This window comes from Arachis ipaensis, chromosome B8 (genome assembly GCF_059453495.1).
Source record: "Arachis ipaensis isolate K30076 ecotype BB chromosome B8, ASM5945349v1, whole genome shotgun sequence".
NCBI lineage: Eukaryota > Viridiplantae > Streptophyta > Magnoliopsida > Fabales > Fabaceae > Arachis > Arachis ipaensis.
This window is the reverse complement of record NC_142443.1, coordinates 26,526,429-26,546,149: the sequence shown is the minus strand read 5'-3', so window position 1 is coordinate 26,546,149 and position 19,721 is coordinate 26,526,429. Positions and strand designations below refer to the sequence as shown.

Sequence of the window (19,721 nt, the reverse complement as noted above, 5' to 3'; positions counted from 1 at the left end):
GGAGGTGGTGGTGGTGGTCGTGTTCCTCGCGTTTTCAGCATCACTACCGCGCCTCCCTTTCCCTTCCTTCTCTGCCCTCCGCCGTCCAGACTCTTGTAGAACATGGGTGAGCTAATAGAGAAATTCTAATTCCCTAATTCTCTTCCCTCCCTTCCCTTTCACCACAAACCCTAATTGGAGGAAGAACAAGATGTTTGTTATTTTTGTTAATGTCTAATTTTTTTTGTCAATGTTTGTTTTGATGATAATGATGATGATTTTTTTTTTGTTTGATGGTCTTGGTGATGAATTTCTATTTTGGTTTTAATTTATTTGAGGTTGTTGTTGAACGTTGAGTTTTCTTGTTGAATTGATGAACAAATGGTGATGGGGTGATAGTGGATAGAGTCAACAATTGTGGTGAGAAGAGAAAAATAAGTGTTTAACGGTGGTGGTAATAGTAACAGTGTGAAGAATAGATAATGATGGTAGTGAGAAGAAAGAGAGAGATATTTTTGTCATTTAAAAAATTAATCTATCCAAAAATGACGATTTTAAAATTACATTAAACTTTAGAGATGATTTTATATGCAAAAAATGTTAGAAACGAAATAAATTTTCGGTCTAAAACATAAGAACTAAAATCGTACTTAACCCTTTTTAATTAGATAATGATATACAACATTGAGACTAATTTAAAACTCTTGATTTTTCAAAATTAAATTAATACACAGGTTATTTTGTAAAAATTATTTTAACTATTAATATTACAAATTTAGATCAATAATGATATATATACTAAAATTAACTATCAATATAAAATACATATTTTTAGGGCAAATCACACATATAAACCAATTGGAGCCAGTTTTTACACAAATCTACCAAAGAGAAAAACGTGATAAGGATCTACCAGGAGGACATTTCTATGTAGTTCGAATTAACCTCATTCAAATTACACCAAACAATAGTAATTCAAATCACCAAAATTCGAATTTAATGTTACCATACTAATTCGAATTGGTACAATTCGAATAATGCATGCATGAAATCATCATAGTAATTCGAATTAAACCGATTCGAATTACACACACACACTAACCTACACTAGTTTGAATTGGTTTGATTCGAACTAGCAGCCGAATTCCACACCCATAGTAATTCGAAGCACACTGATTCGAATTACCCAAAGTTTAGCTACCCATGGTATTTCGAAATGCCCTCATTCGAATTACAATGGTTTGCCTATAAATAGAGTTTGAAAGAACCTTATTCGAACCACTATCCTGAATTTCTACCCCACCAAATCCCAGAGAAAAGTCTTTCCATACGACTCCAACAAAGGGTTGAACAGAATATTCAGCCGATAGGGGATAACCCGGACCGACTTTATCGTTTGGATGGAGTCGCTCGTATAGCTGGCGTCGTCAATGAAGAGGTTAGTGCGAACTTTTTCCTTTAAAATAGGATTTAATATTTTTTTTTATGTTTTTGCCCTTTATATATGTTAGAATGGTAGTCATTATTTAGCATTGTTAAGTTAGATAGGATTGTTATATAAGTGGTTATACTAATGATTTTTTAGTGATCACAAATTAAAAGGATAGAGTGAGAAGTAAGGACAACAGCGGGTGAAACTTTTTTGAAGAAAGTTTTTTTTTTTAACATGAATAGTAATCAGTAATCCAAATTATTAATTGTTCTTTTTTTAAGAAATATGATTTAAAGATATTTTGGTCAGTAGGCCCAGTTTGATGGATATATGGTGTTATTTTCCATCTTAACGCGTTACATTATTCGGTATTGTACATTAGTGAATGGTCGTGTACGAATATGTGCCTAGCTGAGAGACATTCTGGTACATTCTTTATGCAGTCTATTGATGTATTACGAGCATGCGACGACAGCAGGGTATGCGTCTTGATGAGAGGTACATTTCGTACTTGCAGATGGCCGGGTTGTACCATCTCGCAAGGCTCAACGAGAGATGGTTTAGGCTGGATGAGCCCCTGGTTAGTGCGTTCGTAGAGCGCTGGTGTTCGGAGACGCACACGTTTCATATGCCGTTCGGGGAGTGCACTATTACACTGCAGGACGTGGCGTACCAGTTAGGACTGCCGATCGATGGACGTTATGTTAGTGGTTGCCTAATAGATTTTCAGACGTACATAGAGGGTGGTCGGCCGGCTTGGGTGTGGTTTGAAGAGCTGCTGGGTGTATTACCTCCTGCGAACTGCATCCAGAAGTTTGCAATGAACTACAGCTGGTTCCAGGAGACATTTGGAGAGCTTCCTGACAGAGCCGATGAGCCCGTTGTTAGGAGGTATGCCCGGGCCTATATCATGATGCTGTTAGGGACTCAGCTATTTGCTGATAAGTTCGGCAATCGCATTCACATTAGGTGGCTCCCATACGTAGCTAGGCTTGAGGACATGGGTGGGTATAGTTGGGGATGAGCTGCTCTCTCGTGGTTATACAGGTGCATGTGTCGCGTGGCGAACAGGCACATGGTGAAGTTAGCCGGACTGCTACAGCTAATTTAGTATGGATCTCATGGCGATTTTCCGGATTCAGACCCGTTGGATATGATACGTTCAGCTGGCCTTTGGCCTCGAGGTACTATTATATTCAAAATGCTTTGATTGTTACAATTACGAGGTATTAGGTTCGTAAGATGCTAATATTTTATTCTATCATATGCAATATTGTTATTCTGTCTACATTTTTTCTATTATATTACTTGGTGTTAGTTTCATTTTGGGATAACCTGGTTGTGGGTTGCAGGTGGTTAGGTCACAACCCAACAGCGAGTGAGAAGGGACCTTGAGTTGCGACGTGGAGGCTCCGGATAGATCTCTTATAGGCTGGGGATGTAAGTATTTGAACCAGTCCTTTTAATTAAGATCTCCCTTAGAGGGACAAGGTTGCATAGCTAAACGATGACGTTTCGTAACGTTTTGTATTCGTAGTTTATTTGGATGCCGTACAGCTCTCATGACGTTGTTCAGGTTGTGCATCCGGAGATATTGGAGCCTCGGCATACGGAGTTATGGAGGTCTGTCATGGCACTGATATATTTTGCTGTCGTAGAGTGGCACCAGATAGATCGGGTGCTGTCGCAGTTTTGTGGAGTACAGCCTCGACCCCAGGCCGCACCAGACATCGACTTCTTGATGTCGAAGATGGCAGAGGTGGTGATCGTTGGTTCCTGTACAGCTTGTAGTTTTGGCACCTTCATTGGGAGGGGCAGATAATGTGCTCCGGTTTGATGTTGTGCCAGACCCAGGTCCATCACATGATTTTTTGGATTGGTGGAGCCAGCATGGTAAGAGATTCGACGTGGCCAGACAAGTATGAGGTCTGTTGTATCGTTTTACCTCCCAAATATCCCTGCGCTGACGGAGACTGATCCTGATCAACCATGTGCACCCGTTCCCAAACTCAGTACACTTCCCAAGGTACTTGCGATAATCGGACTTCACCACTTTGTACTGTACCCCGCGTCTGATGCTATACGTCTTCACGCTTAACACAACCTCCTCTTTATCCTAAAATTGCTGGCCAACCTGAAACTCTGAAAGACCTCCCGTACCCTGGGTATCTCTGGCACCGAATCCAGTGGGTTCCCCAGGAACTCCCTCCTGTCTCATGGCATCCAAGTCCAAAGATGAAAAGTGCGGAGGGTACTGCTGAGTCCAGAGCTGGAACCACCGCCAACCCTAACTGGATTACTCACTGCAATGTCATCACCACTATCGTCGGCAATGATGTTCGGCTCCACGTCATCATCATCTGGCAATGCATCATCCATCCCAGCTGGTGCCCCACACTGTATTGTAGTCGGGGCCCTATTAACGATACCAACTTCTCCACCACCGCTGCGGTTGATATCAACAACGAACGATGGAGAGGCCACTTGCTTGTCCTGAGGTGCAATCACAGGCACGGAGGAAGATGCACCAACAGGTATCGAATTAGAACCGGCTACTGTACATGGAGTTTGGGTATTCCGGTTCGAACTACCGGAGCTAGAGACCACGTCAACCAGCTTGGCCAACAATTCTGGTGTCCTGACCTCGGGAAACTGCCGATGACAATGGAACATGACCTCCAAATCCTCGTCACTCCCTATGACAAACGAATCGTACTTCACGTCATCTCGCAGCACTGAGATCGGAATGCGATAGAATAACTTCTCAATCTGTTTCACGCCTTGCAGCCCAAGTTTCTGTATTATAGAATTCAGAAAATTAACGAAGCTCGTTGAAGGTTTCAGAAAAATACTGAGGGGGATCCTTATTAGCAAACTTCACACCAGAACAAGTTTTTTTCTTAATTGACCCTCTGTAATGCACCAGCACTAAAAAACTCTCCTCACTAGCCATTGTGTTTCACTCAAATGAGAGGAATTCACGTTTACACCATGCTTATACACGTCTGGAGATTCATAATTCGAATCAAACTAATTCGAATTATATATATAATTCGAAGGAGTCAAATTCGAACTACATGTCGAATTGCTTCTTTTATAATTCGAATCAATGTGATTCAAACTACATTAAACTCAGGTTGCATGCATAATTCGAATCTACCTGATTCGAACTACCTTCGAGTTCATGCATGCATAATTCGAATAGATCAAATTCGAATTACACTTCCTTGTTCGAATTATTTTTATTCGAATTACAGGAAACATGCTTTTGGGTGATCCATATTACGTTTTTGACTTTGGTCGAATCCTGTAATTTTTATCACCATTTGGTTTAATACTGTGATTTGTCCCATATTTTTATACACAAATATATAATAACTATTTTAACAATTGATTTTTGATAAAAAAATAACATTTTTGAATTTCAATATATGTAATTCACCGAACGTGCCAACGTGTTTTGGGCTTTGGAATATCACGTATGTGACTGTGATATTCTATTTTCTAAACTCACCCACTGACACTGAGCCAGTTATTCGATTTTTTTATATTACTATTATTATTATTATTATTTATTTATTTTTTTTAAATTTTTATGTTCAGCCTTTTTCATCTTTAAGACTTTTAACAGAAACACACACAAAGATTGCATTGTTTGTTTCTGTTGAATGTAGATAGCCACCATACCAACCTCAATCCACTCTCCATCTCTCTCTCTCTCTCTCTCTCTCTCTCTCTCTCTCTCTCTCTCTCTCTCTAGAATCCATGGCGGCAGCACCTGCAGTAACTGCCCTGAACGGGTTGAAGGTGACGCAAGCATACCTGGAAGGGAAGGCAGTTAAGGAAACAAAAGTTCTCATGGCCGAACTCTGCCGCCAATTCTATACCCTCGGATGGGTCTCTGGGACAGGTGGCAGCATCGCCTTCAAGGTCCACGATGACTCCATCCCCAAGTCTCACCAACTCATACTCATGTCCCCTTCTGGTTCGTATTATATTCCATCACTTTGCCTTTGTTGCCACTTTTAATTGATCGCTTTCTGTTTGTTAAAATGTCTAAGCTCTGCTTTTTGTGATCTCTTCTTGTTTCCATTCTTATCTGCTGTTGGAGTTTGTTTTTTAATAAATTAGTAAATTACATTTACTTTCTAACCAAATTATTATTCTAATCCTTTAAATGTTAGTTCACTAACGAAATTATGCTTCATTGGGTGCTAGTTTACCCACAAAATAGTGCTAACTTTGGGTGGATTTCTCAACCAAAAACCAATCTTTGAGGGATTATTTTGTTAGGAAACTAACCGTTCGGGAGTCAAAGTGGTAGTTTACTTGAGTTTCCCATTATATAAGACATGCATCCTGGTAGACATGTAAACTGATTCCCTTTAAAGTTTAGGTGATACTACAGTTGACATTTTGATAGAACTTCATAACAAAACCCCTTTAGGCATGACAAATGAAGAAGTATCATGTATAAACTGTCGTATTATTGCTTAGTCTTAAGAGAGACCAGTGTAATTTGCTCTTTGATTTTTGCTGCCCAATTCAAAGCATTGCTAGTGAAATTTCGGGTTTTGGCTAGTACCGCTCCTTAAAATGATGATTTCACTATTTGAACCCCCCCCCCCCCCCCCCTTCCTCTCCCCCAAAACAAAAAAAACCCAAAAAAAATGTAACATTTGTGTGAAATTGTAATACATTTCTGCTAGGACCTTTATAGATTGCTGTTAGATTTTCATTTATATATATGACCAATGTGATGTCATTGTCCTGGATATCAATTCAATTTGGTTGGTGTTTAAGAATTAAATCTTCCTTGTTTGGCTGAAAAATGTGTACAGGTGTTCAGAAGGAAAGAATGGAACCGGAGGACATGTATGTATTGTCGCACAATGGATCAGTCTTGTCTGCCCCATCTGCCAAACCTTACCCACACAAGCCTCCCAAGTGTTCTGATTCTAGTCCAGTGTTCTTGAAGGTAGGGGCTAGTTTACACTCTATTAGCTGCTGTCCATAAAGCATGGACACACTATCATTGATATTAGATTACAAAACATGGCAACAACAAGGATTTGTAGTGCGCAGTTAATTATGGATACAACATAGGCCACACTTCTAAAATTTGAGGGGAAAAAGAGGGGGGGGGGGGGGGAGGGGGAGGAGGGGATAACATAAATTTTGGGTTTGTTGAAAATTTATAAGCAATTTCAAAGAATGATACAAGAACATATGGTGGCGATGAACCTCATAAATATGATTATGAGTAACAATCTTTTCCTAGATTTGAATACTATATATATCATACATGTCATATATGTGTCTATAATTTGTAAATTTTAGTGTATAATGTTCATTTTGTATCCCTTGTATGTGTAAATATATGTGTTACATATGTTATTGTAGTATCCAATATGCATACTGATCTTTTGACATTTCATAATGTTACTCGCTACTGGTTGTTGTATTATATGTGATAATTAATATGCAGGATCTAAATCTTATTATACTTTCAAAACAATATTTGCATTAGATGGTGTCACTTAGGTGTCTGAGTAAGTATCGACACAATATTAATTAACTGTAACATTCGGCTGATAAGTGCTTTCTATCAATTGCTAGACTCATGCCTAGAAACTTCTTTGCAATATCTGAATATTTTCATTTTTGACATAATTAATATTTGATATATTTCTTTTTTTCCTTTCCAGGCATATGAGTTACGTGATGCTGGGGCTGTTATTCACAGTCACGGGATAGAATCTTGTCTTGTAACAATGATCAATCCTCTATCAAAGGAATTTCGAGTATGTCTATATTGACATGGGTGCTTTTTCGTTTATTACTCTTGTGGGGTCAGGAGTCTTGGTACAAAATTATAATACGTGATTCTTGCTTATCAATTTATCTTTAAAGAGGCTTTGAGACTGGTAGTAGTGCATTAAGCTGAGTTGAAGAAACATCTGATTGTTGGGGAAAAGGTTAGTTGTGGAGTGCATTCTATGAAGGCAAAACTTTCTTGAAAGGAAAAGAGTCTCTCTATTGCACTTTGATAATTAAGTATATACCAAAGTTTAATTATAAAGCTCCAAAGAGGCATTCTATTTTCATTCTTTTGTGGTTTTTGCATCAAGGGTCGGAAGTTATTTGTTAGTGTTGTTATAGTTCATTATATAGTGCTCTGAGAAGACAAAGAATAAGTGGTTGAGGTTTCTCTTTTACATTGTATGTCCTCATTCCTTTTTCCCCCCTCTTCTTCTTTTTGTCTGATTCTGATGCTATCCACAAATGGCAGATCACTCACATGGAAATGATAAAAGGAATCAAGGGACATGGTTATTATGATGAACTTGTGGTCCCCATAATTGAGAACACGGCCTATGAATATGAGCTCACAGATTCTCTAGCTAAAGCTGTATGTTTCCTCGCAATAGTTCTGCACATATATATAGTATTGTATATATATATAAGTTGGAAAACCTAATGACTTCCCCGAAGTTCTGTCCTTTTTTTCCTCTCCAAAAAGACCACTTGTGATGTGGCATTGTTGTGCATTTCTTCCCATTGTGTAGATTGAAGCCTACCCAAAATCAACAGCAGTTCTTGTTCGCAACCATGGGGTATATGTTTGGGGAGATACATGGATCAGTGCTAAAACCCAGGTATGTGTTTTGTACTTTTATATATTCCACAGGAAGATTAATCTTAATTTATATACAAAGTCTAGCTATACTTTGTGCTGAGAAGTTCCATAACATATAAACACGCCAAAGCTTTTCATTCTTCTTCCAGACTGAGTGTTATCACTACCTCTTTGATGCTGCTATAAAACTTCACCAAATGGGATTAGACTGGTCCGCTCCAAACCATGGTCCAATACAAAGTGCAAGAAGTAGTCTAAGGATTGTCGGGGAGTCAAACTTTTCAGTTAAGGCAAAGAAAGATAATGGTGATATTGATCCATTCCCAGTGAGTGTGCATAAGGCTCCCTTTTTATTTAAAGATTTTGTTCACATATTCCAAACAAGATCCAATATCCTTGGTCAACAGGAACTACTTGTCTGCAGTTCGTAGGACGTTGGTAAAAATTATGCAGTTTTGGGTTCCTACCATTTCTAATTAAATTGCTGAATTTGGTCTCTACGACTATTTGGATTGCAGCGTTGCATTGTTCTCGACATTGAAGGAACTACTACACCCATATCATTTGTTTCAGAAGTTCTCTTTCCATATGCCCGTGATAATGTTGGTAGGCATCTATCTCTGACATATGATACTCCCGATACTCAAAATGATATCAAGTTGCTTCGTTCACAGGTAAAATTTTTGGACAGCTGTATGGTTAATGTGTTTATAATTTTATACTCCTCCAATTAGCATCTGTGGATCAGGCATTTAATATACATACTAATAAAAAACTGTGTTATGACACTGAAATGATATGTTAAGGATAGGGTTGGGATTTTTGTTTTAACTACATTCAAGTTTTTCCCCCCTCAATTGATTATACACTTTTTTAATTGTTTTTAAGCATAGAGTTAAATATTAGTGATCCATCAAAAGAGAAAAGAAATAAACAAGTTTCATGTGTAAATTGTATAGTAATAAAATAAAGTATTGAAGCCAGGGACCGTGCAACATCTTTCCCAGTGCAATTTGAGTCTCAAGCAAAAGATTGATAATAAGAATTGCTTAATTGGGATGTGGATATTTTATGCCTTTGTTGCATTCATATACTCTGGAATATTGACTTCTCTTTCTCTGGATAACAGGTTGAAAGTGACCTTGAACAAGGGGTTCCAGGTGCAGTGCCTATCCCCTCTGATGATGCTGGAAAAGAGGAAGTCATTGCTGCTCTAGTTGCTAATGTGGATGCCATGATCAAAGCTGATAGAAAGATCACTGCCTTGAAAGAGTTGCAGGTGGTTAAACCCAACATTTCTGGATTCTACTTTTGATGAAATTTATATTTGTAATATAGCTGACATTATTAAGCATTGCAGGGTCATATATGGCGAACTGGTTATGAGAAGGACGAACTGGAGGGAATAGTTTATGATGATGTACCAGAAGCCCTAGAAAAATGGCACGCCTTGGGCATAAAGGTTGCTTTTCATAATTCTGTATCTCTTTTTGATTCACATGTTAAGTTTCTGTATGCTATCATGGATGCTTGAGCAAGATGCCCGTTTTTGTAAATGATTTATACAATAACCATAGATTGAGATGCCCTTTAATCCTTTATTAGTCGAGATGCAGAATATATGCCGGCATACGATGCCTTTCAATAAATACCCCATTTACCTATACCCACTCTCTTCTTTCCTTTTCTCTAAGTGCCTATGGTAGGCCATTGGTTAAGGCATGAGTCCCCACAGAAGCACTCTTCTTCGGTAACTCTTGCTAGCCGCCCATCACATCCTATCACCTTTATCCTAAAGATTGTGCCATCCTTTTTTCTGTTCCTGTTCCTGTCACTTGTTGACTCACACATGCATATGAAACTATAGGCATAATATCAAGTTATCAAGGAATTTTCTTGAAGAGACAGTTCCCTCTTCAAGCAATTCAACCTTTGTGGTCCCTCCACTGAGGCACTTTCAGCTTAACCTGCCTGAGGCCCCATTGCTTTACTTGAGTGGACTATTCTTTTTGAATCCTAAATAGCCAGACATGTTATACCTGTCCATTTTATGTTTGGATATCCAGTTATCCACGATGCCCAAGTATATCAGATATTGAGATGCCTCTATACCAAACACCTCCTTTTTGTCTTCTTTCTGTTATTTTCTCTTTGGCTTGAATATGTTTTTGGTCCTGGTAAACATGTGATTTGATTATGGTACCTCTAGCCCTTTTTTTTGGGTCCATCTCTTTCCTTATCTTCCTTTTTTTGGCTTTTATTCCTTGTTATTATGATCATAAATTTTGATCATTATCAATATTTTGAAATTTGTATTTATTAGTTTGTAAAAATATCAAAAGCTTTGTTTTGGTCCTTGCAAATATATTTTAAATTTCTTTATGTTTTTATGATATCACAACTTAACATTCAATCAAGTTGACCTGTACACAATTTAATAAAGAAAAAGGGAGTGACCAAAAAAATAAAAAAAAAATAAATAGGGAGACCAAAATCGAAACGACACGTAATTGTAGGGACTAATGAGCATATTTGAATCTTGTCTCTTTTAATTGCAAATCCATTAAACTCAATTCTTTTTAGGACAAACCAATTCTTAGTTATCTAATGTTTGGCTTAGGGTGAAACATACAGAGCAATTAGATTTTGTATGAAGCTTTTACTTAATTTTGGAAAGGCATGTTGTCGTGCATTTTAATTTCTGTGTCTGATATTTGCACCAGGTATACATATATTCTAGTGGTAGCAGGTTGGCGCAAAGGCTAATATTTGGAAAAACTAACCATGGGGACCTAAGAAAATACTTATCTGGGTTTTTTGACACCACAGTGGGGTAATGCTTGTATTTAGGTTTCCCCTTGATGATTTCTGTTTAAAGATACCTGTATTCATTCAAAACTCTTTTCAGGAACAAAAAGGAGACACGTAGTTATGTTGAAATTTCTGAGTCACTTGGTGTCGATAAACCATCAGATATTTTATTTGTCACTGATGTCTATCAAGAAGCTACAGCTGCTAAGGGAGCAGGTATGAGCATTTTTCTTGAGTTATATTTTGTCCACAATTAGTATTAAACTTGTTACATTACTTATCATTTTCAGGTGATTAGTAAACATTTTTTATTGAAAAAATAATTGACCCGATATTTTAAAAATTTAAATTTTGATTTGCTGTCTATGTAGTATCTTAATCTTTATAAAAGTCGCTGGACAAGAAAGTAGCACAACACTTAGTATGTGGACAATGTAAAAAACTTTACACTGATGTTGGACCAATATTAAATAGCTATTTAAATTCTAAATAAAAATAAAATGCTTGATTTGGGAAATTTTAATTTCTTTACAAGTTATTTGCTCACTATTTTTTCCTAGGTTTGCTTAAGCTAGCTTCTTGCTGAGTTATTTAGGCAATGCATAAGTCTTAATTGTTTCATAAAATGTCATAAAGCTCAATATATTACCCCTGGATGATTTTTAGTAAGCTTTATATGCAAGTTAAGTTTGAGAGTATCTAATGAAGGTGTCACAATCAATTATAGCATTGTGGTTACTGGTCAGCTATGCAGCCTTTAGTCCACTTACTTAAACACACCATTTAGAGCGCATCATATATTGTATAATGTGGCATATTGATTTAGTCTTTCAAGCTAGTTCCAAGAAGGAAAAGGTAATTTACTTATATTACACATGACACCCTTTTCATATGCCCTAAATTTTATAGGTTTACAAATTGAGATGTGTAGTGTGTAATATCCTAAACACCACCAAAAATGGTTGTGGTACAAGAGTTTCTCTGAACTTCCCTAGGATCATAGAATCACAGATTACAGATTCACAGCTATATAAATAATATGACCAGATAAGAAACTGCTTTGTTATTGTAGATGGATTTATTCAGTTGATGATGTTTTCAGGTTTGGAGGCTGTCATTTCAATTCGACCCGGAAATGGACCCCTCCCTGAAAATCATGGATTCAAGACAATCAAATCATTTTCGGAGATCTAAATAGTAGCTGCACTCATGTGATCTATTAGGTCTTATGATAATTATGGGTATTGCAACCTTAACTTCTTAGAGTTGAAATAATGTATTATAGATTCTGTTTAACTTAGCCCGAGTCTTTGTACATCAAGTTGCAATGAGGCCTGAACATCCGTAACTTCCATCATATCTAATGAGATGTGATTTGGTTTTTATGTTCACTGATAATTGTCATTTAGCTAAAATTTACATAATAATATATTTGAATATAAATAGTAAAATATTATAGATGAAAATTATGGTTATATTTTTTCGCAAAGCTTTGTTAAAAAGTTGAGATAACTCTATCATGGGTACGAAGGGGTGTATCATGAAATTCGGATTTATTGGGTAAAAAAGGGTTTAAGCATAAAGTGTTGAATTTATATGCATGTAATAGTTTTTTGAAAGCGGATGTCACAAAACTATTGCGAAGATCAATGAAGATTGCAGGGGGAGATAAGAAGGTGATCGAGTTGCAAATCAAATATGAAAGAATAAGGAACTTTTGTTACTATTGTGGATTCTTGAGACATGAGGCTCGCGGATACAGCAAATACCTAGTGGATTCAGCGGCAGGGAAGGTTGAGGAAGAGAAATGAGGCCTTGGGTCAGAGCTGAATAATCTAGAAGGAGGGTCATCTCCCAAAAAGAGAACCAGAATCCAAATTCTGACCAGCAGCCAGAGAAGAAATACCAAAGAGATAGAAAGCCAACTTTGTTAAGCCTAATGAAAAGCTTTGCAAGTCTCTCGGTTAATGAGGCTAACACACGAAAAAGAGTTGAGGATAATGAGATGGAAAGTCAACCACATAATGAGGAGAGGAGGATTTTGGCCCTTGTTGATCAGCCAATTCAGGAAAAGCAATACAACTCTGAGAAAGCAGCACAGATGGAGAATAGAAAAGAAAATTCAGAACCGAATTTTAACTCAGACGGCATATTTTTCTTTAGTGTTTCGGCCAGTGCACCTGAAACTAAAGAAAAACACAAGTTGCGTTTGAAGTATATGGCAAGAAGAGGTAAACTGGATAATAAGGTGATACATGTTAAAAGGAGAACAGAGGAAAAGGAGGATATGACAGCATGTAAGAAGCATTGTTCGATAGAAACAAGTCAAACTAAGAAGGGTGAGGGTGCCGCCAATAATTGGCACCCAAGGATCCATGAAGATGACAATGTGGAACTGTCGGGATTTGGAGAAACCCCTTACCGTTCATAACATTAAAGAGATTGTTAAATCCCATTCTCCCGAAGTATTGTTTCTCTGTGAAACCAAAAACAATACCTCGCATGTGGAGAGAGTGATTAAGAATGTTGGTTTTTCGAATTTGTTTTGCATGGACCCGATTGGACAGGCAGGAGGGCTAATGGTTGCTTGGAAGGAGGAAATGAAGGTGCAAGTAAGAGCTTTTGACTCTTTTCTAGTGCACTTTGCATGGAAGGATGGTCAAAATACAAAAACATGGGAAGTTTTTGCTGTGCACCTCGACACAGATGAAGCTATTAGAGAAGCTCAGTTCGGACAGTTACTTCAGGTCATGGATAATTTGGGAGAGCATCGATTGGTGGTAGGAGACTTCAATGCTATAAAGGCCCACCATGAGAAGGAGGGAGGGAGGATGAAATCAGCATAATCTATTCAGAAATTCAATAATTTTATTAATGAAGCTGAATTGGTGGATCTGGGATATGAAGGCAAAAAGTTCACATGGAGTAATAGGCAATTCGGAGGCAATTTCATTCAGGAAAGACTAGACAGAGCACTTGTTTCAATGGAATGGAAAGCAGAATATCCAAATGGGTTTGTGTCTCATTTGGATGGTACAGGATCTAAACACTGCCGCCCCTTGCTCATTAATTCAGAAAAGGAAGAAAGAAGGTCAAGAAGAAGATTCAGGTTCCAGGAGCGTTGGTGTGATAAAAAAGAGGTATCCAGAGTTGTTAAACATGCTTGGGACTTGGAAGTAGTGGGTTCACTCATATTCAGATTGGCTGTAAAACTAAAACATTGCAGGCATAAATTGTTTGAATGGCAAAAATCAGCAGCTTCAAACTCAAAACAACAGATCCAAAGTGTGCAGGGAAAATTGGAAGAAGAAAACGGAAAAAGAGCAACTGTAGATGGCACAGTAATAAGGATTTTGGAGGCTGAGTTAGAGGAGAACTTGGAGCAGGAAGAACGATTTTGGAAAGAAAAATCTCGGGTGCAATGGCTAAATTGGGGTGACAAAAACACAAAATTCTTTCACTCTAAATTTCAGTCAAGGTGCCAGAGGAATAAAATCCAAGAACTCGTTGATGACAGTGGTAATGTGGCCTCTGATAAGTAAGGTATTGTGGCTGTAGCTTAAGAATATTTTGTTAATCTATTTACTTCTGATAATCCAAGGGAACCTACGGAAGTTTTAGAAGAAATTCCTACGAAGGTGGATACTCGCACAAACCGAAGCTCACTAGAACAGTAACTGATAGTGAGATTAAAGCAGCAGTATTTTCTATTAATTCGTTTTTAGCTCCAGGAGATGATGGGTTCACATAAAAGTTTTTCCAATTTTATTGGGAGCTAATTAAGAAGGATGTAATTAGTGTAGTCAAGAGCTTCTTTTCAAGAGGTAAACTGTTGAAAGCTTTCAATCATACAAATATCTGCCTTATTCCGAAAACTAGAAATGCTAACACTATGAAGCACATTAGACCAATAAGCCTTAGTAGTGTTTTTGAAGGTTGTAGAAGGCTTAGAGAAGGAGGTTGAATCTATGGCCTTCTTTTACTTTAATGAATTAAGCCTTTACTTGCAAACTTTTACTTGGAATCTGTTTGAACTGTGCAGCGAAACTTTATGAGACAATTTCATTTTGTCTCATAAATATCAGAAAACAGAACTCAGAGAAGGAGAAGAAGAATAACACATGCATGTATCCTAGTTCAGTTGCCTTGTGCAATACAACCTACATCCAGTCTCCACCACAACTGTGGTGGAATTTCCACTATAGTTAAAGTATTACATACACCAATTTCTTAGGATTCACACAATCCTTTCTCTCTCAAGTTCTAACCTAATTTGACTTGGCTATGCTAATACCTAACTCTTTACTCTAAGTGCTAACCCAACTTAGAAAGGGGCACCTCACAGGTACAAGACACAAGACATAATAAATAACCTAAAGAAATCTGAAATCACTCTAAGCTTTTCTCTCAAGTGTTTCACTCGGCCTTTCATCACTCATAGGCTTTTTCTTGATTCCTCTCTTTCAGCCTTTTTCACTCAAGAAATTACAAAAAGATATACATAGAAAATAAAGTACGAACTGTAGAACATGAAGGAGATTGATGTATTAACAGCCTCTGTTGCTATAAGTTGAACCAGATTCAGTTAACTCTAATTAAGTTCTTCATCTTGGCGGAATGCTTCTTTAACTTAGAAACACTATCCAAAAGGTTGAACTCTTCACAGAGAAGCTCTTCAAACAAACTCAGATTCTGGTTCTCTCTCCTTGCTTCAGAAAAATGAAAATTTTCTTATTTGTACCTCTTTCAAAATTGCTGTCTTGATTTCTTCTGAGTCAACTCCTTGAGCTGTGTGCTTCTCAAGCTTGTCATTTCACTTTCTTCAATTATCCCCAAATTAGGGATTTCAATTTTGATTTTCTTGCTTGACCGAGGTCAACTGAGCAGCAAGGATTGTTGTTTAGTGATAAGCCCCAAATCCATACCATTAAGAATGTGCTTTGACTCCAAGTAACTTTGTGAACCATTGATTTACAGCAGCATAGATAAAAAATTTCTTTCTCTATTTATCCCAAATTAGAGTTGCAGAAATTTGGAGAAGAAGTAAAGAAAGTAAATTGCATGCAAATGGAAATAGATCACCTTTATCCTCTGACTTAGCTAAGCTTTCTTTGATTTGGGTGATTAGACATTAGCTTTTGTGATTTACTTTTCTCTTTCTTTCTTTTCTGGTGATTGAAGCAAGAAGAACGGAGCTCTCTCTCACTTTCTTTCTAATTTTGACCGAAGCAAGCATGTGAACAACAACTTTGGAAAGCTTCAGCTTGGTGGAGGCTTCTTGGACTTGGGTTGGATATGTTTCACCCAGCCCAAATGTTTTCTTTGCATTATTTTCTATGGGATTAGTTGGTTAGAAAACCCACCAACAATATTTTTGTTTCCTTACATTTGGGCTGCTGTTTCTTTTGACTTTGTGTAACACCCTAACTATCAAAATGTCACGCTTCCGGCTGCACCACTCTGATAGCTCGGGTATTACGACGACTCTTATAATATTTAATACTAAAATATGAGTCTGTTTAAATCTTAAACCGAATAATTCAAAAACATACATTCACACTTACAATATAAAGTACAATACTCACAGGAAATACATATATATTTACAAATACATATTAATTTAACAAGCATCTCATATCAAAATCCTATCCCTCTTACAAAACTTATAAAGTTAAAGACGAGGGAAACATAAATACTAAAAACAATATAAAAATATTGTCTAACAGAAAGAAATAATATCTTCCGAACTTCATCGTCTGTAACCTGAAAAAAAAAAAAAAAGACCTGTAGGGGAGTGAGAACATCATCCTCGAAAGGGTTCTCACTATAGGGTTGCAGAATTATTATAATAGGATACGCTAGATAAAATTGTTACAGTGATTAGTAACCACCTTATGCATCTTTTCAAAAGAAAAGGTTTACTATAAAAGAAAAATCTGAAATCTTTTCTGAAAGAGGAACTGTTCATTTCTTAAAAATTCAAAGGCCTTTCAAAAGGTTTATCTATGCCGAACCAAATTAGTTTTTCATACTGTTCCCAACCAGAAACATCAACCAGACATGACCTTCGGCCCACCTCATGATCAACCACGGCTCTAGGCCCAAACAACCTAAACAACCACCAATTACCACAGTCCAACAGAGTTTCAGTCGCAAACACAAATAGAAAAGTTCAAGCACAAACAAACAGTTACTGCAAGTAGAACAATTAGCAGTTAATCACAAGTAATCACAAAGGCAAACTAAGTACAATATGCACACCCAAACAATGTCACATAGATGCATATGATGAATGCCTGTCCTAGTAGCTGATGATATCATCTGTCGGTTATAAAGCCAACCCAACAAGTCCTGGTAGCTAACCATTGGACTGTCCCTCTGTCATGCATCCCCAACTCGAGTTATTCACAGTCATAATCATAATTCACATCCAACACCCTCACTGGTGTATATTCACGGGGGCGAGCTCATCCGGCCACACTTACAACATAGGGTCAGCAGAGTATCGAGTCTCAATCTGGAGCACGTGGTGGCTAGCCACTGCTTCTACCCAGGAAAACTCGTATCTCAGATAATTGGAAGTGCAACAATCACTTTATCAATGACCATTCATATTTATAATCAGCCATCCGGCTCATAACATATCCCATAACCAACCATGATTCATTATCATATATAGCAATTTTGGCTCATAACATAATAGCACTTCGACCATCCAACATCATGAAACTCATAAAATCATCATTCAAGCCATAAATCACTTTTCTCAAAGCACCTTTCTTTGAAAATCAAATTTTATTCATCTCAATCTTAAATTCAAAATCCGCATTCTCAAATCACTTCTAGCTTATAAGCCATCTTTCTCAAAAGAAATTTCCTCTTTCAAAACAAGCCACATTTCCACAACATCCTTCTAAAATTTCCAAACAATTCGGCAACTAGGCCAAATTAAAAATCTATTATGAAAGTTCCAAAAATCAATCATCCCAAAACTGAATTTGGTAATAGAAATTTCTCAGCAGAGTCTCAAGACTTTAGGGAAGGACAACCTATATCATTTTCTTAAAATTCATTGAAACTCTTAAAATCATAGATTCTTGGTTTAAGTAAATAAAAATAGAGTTTATTATAAAATCGAATCGTATAAAGTCATAAGTTCCAACCCAATCCAAAACCAATTCACTTGCAATGGAGGCAATCCATTTAAATCAAAACCACTTTCAGGTTCCTTCTTAAAACCAATTCTCCGACTTCTCCCAAAATGTCACAAATGCAATTATACAATCAAAAGTCCAATTTTCTTTAAAATCACTAAAAGCTCATCTGAACGAAATCCTTAAGTCTAACCGAAAGCAAAAGTCCTTTTCATATTAAAAATCAAAATCAGAACATAATACTTTCCTTCAGTGATTTAAAATGGTAAAATAATTCTTTTCTAAATAAATCGAACTCAAGACATATAGTTTACTTAAATAAATTAAACTAAAAATATAACTATTTTCTTAATAAATCAAATAATATAATTTCTCAAATCCAAACCTTTCTAAATAACTTTTCAAACAAAGTCTAAGATTTTTATAGAATTTTCGGCAGCACCTCCCCTAAAACTTGGACTTTGCCACCCGGTTCGGGTCCCAACCAAACCATTCCACAAACATTTTCAACAGTCCAAAATCCAAAATCAGTTCAAAAGCAAGCTAAATCCAACAGTCATCTCATTTTCATATCTCAAGGAAATCGTTTCAAGATCAAATCATTATCAACCGATTAAACTCATTTCCAAAACTTTAAAGAAACAGTTCAGCAACAATCCATTTATCAAAATCAACAATAATCCAATCAAGCATAAAATCATACTCATCCAAGCCAGCCAGGCAATACTTAAGACTTATACAATCACTAAAAAGTATATAATTCTCACATCAATATCCATTTATAACACTTCCAAAATAAAAACAATGGCTTTTTATAAAAACCCTACCTCAAAGTCGAACCCTTTAAAGTTAACGCGTCAAGAGTCCTCTTTCTATTCCTAACTCGCGGCAGCAACCTCAGTGATTCCAGGTAATATAAATAACGACAATCAAGGTTCACAGCAACGACGACTTATCTGATGTAAATTGGAATTAACGCGAAATGGATATTAAACGAAATTACAACATAATTGTCAATAAAGTACTGTGGTAAAAAGGAACGGAACCGAATAGTCTCACCGCGAGAAATGAAGCAAGATGACACCGCATTGACTCTTATTTTTAATCATACAATTTCCAAAACTCAACCCTGAGATATTAACATCGCAAAATTCTCAATAATTGAAAACGGAATACCAACACCGAGAGTTCAAAATAAAAGACACTTACGATAACAGCAGAACAAACGAGCCGCAATCCCAAACTGACCCACTAAAATGAAATGTGAATGTTGCACTTCCACTATCTGAGATACGAGTTTCCCTGGGTGAAAACAGTGGCTAGCCACCACGTGTTCCAGGTGGAGACTCGATACTCTGCTGACCCTATGTCGTAAGTGTGGCCGGACATTGTGAAAGTTTCGGATGAGCTTGCCCCCATGAATATACACAAGTGAGGGTGTTGGATATGAATTATGATTTATGTTGTGAATAACTCGAGTTGGGGATGCACGACAGAGGGATAGTCCAATGGTTAACTAACACGGGTCAAACAGCAGGCGAAAGCTCAAGAAGGACCGAGCTGGCTAGGAGTGATCACCGGGAATCTTGCGCAAAGAAAAAGGGAAAGAAGACGAAGATTACACCAAGGGGCAAAAGTTTCAAGAGGGGCCGGTATGCCACTTCACGTTCTCAACGCCGGAATAATGACCGAAGGAACGACAACC

The 19,721-nt window shown here is 37.2% G+C and overlaps 2 protein-coding genes across 2 annotated transcripts; both read left to right on the top strand.

Moving 5' to 3' along the window:
• Window positions 1-4,866: 4,866 nt before the first annotated feature.
• Window positions 4,867-12,253, top strand: LOC107613086 (haloacid dehalogenase-like hydrolase family protein). Its single transcript, XM_016314935.3, has 12 exons — window positions 4,867-5,396; window positions 6,253-6,389; window positions 7,120-7,215; window positions 7,704-7,823; window positions 7,981-8,070; window positions 8,201-8,377; window positions 8,570-8,725; window positions 9,181-9,330; window positions 9,412-9,513; window positions 10,775-10,884; window positions 10,960-11,078; window positions 11,965-12,253. Exons 1-12 carry the CDS (start codon window positions 5,177-5,179, stop codon window positions 12,054-12,056), a joined length of 1,569 nt encoding a protein of 522 aa, XP_016170421.1. The 5' UTR covers window positions 4,867-5,176; the 3' UTR covers window positions 12,057-12,253.
• A 1,593-nt stretch (window positions 12,254-13,846) lies between these two features.
• On the top strand, window positions 13,847-14,404 carry LOC107610771 (uncharacterized). Its single transcript, XM_016312773.1, has one exon. The coding sequence runs from the start codon at window positions 13,847-13,849 to the stop codon at window positions 14,402-14,404; it is 558 nt and encodes a 185-aa protein (XP_016168259.1).
• The last annotated feature ends 5,317 nt before the right edge of the window (window positions 14,405-19,721 follow it).

Excerpts from the sequence above, each read along its gene's own strand:
- LOC107613086 (XM_016314935.3), top strand. The coding sequence starts at position 5,177 with ATGGCGGCAGCACCTGCAGTAACTGCCCTGAACGGGTTGAAGGTGACG. Across the intron at positions 5,397-6,252 it reads CATACTCATGTCCCCTTCTG|GTGTTCAGAAGGAAAGAATG; the intron begins GTTCGTATTATA and ends AAATGTGTACAG. Across the intron at positions 11,079-11,964 it reads TACAGCTGCTAAGGGAGCAG|GTTTGGAGGCTGTCATTTCA; the intron begins GTATGAGCATTT and ends TGATGTTTTCAG.
- LOC107610771 (XM_016312773.1), top strand. The coding sequence starts at position 13,847 with ATGGAATGGAAAGCAGAATATCCAAATGGGTTTGTGTCTCATTTGGAT.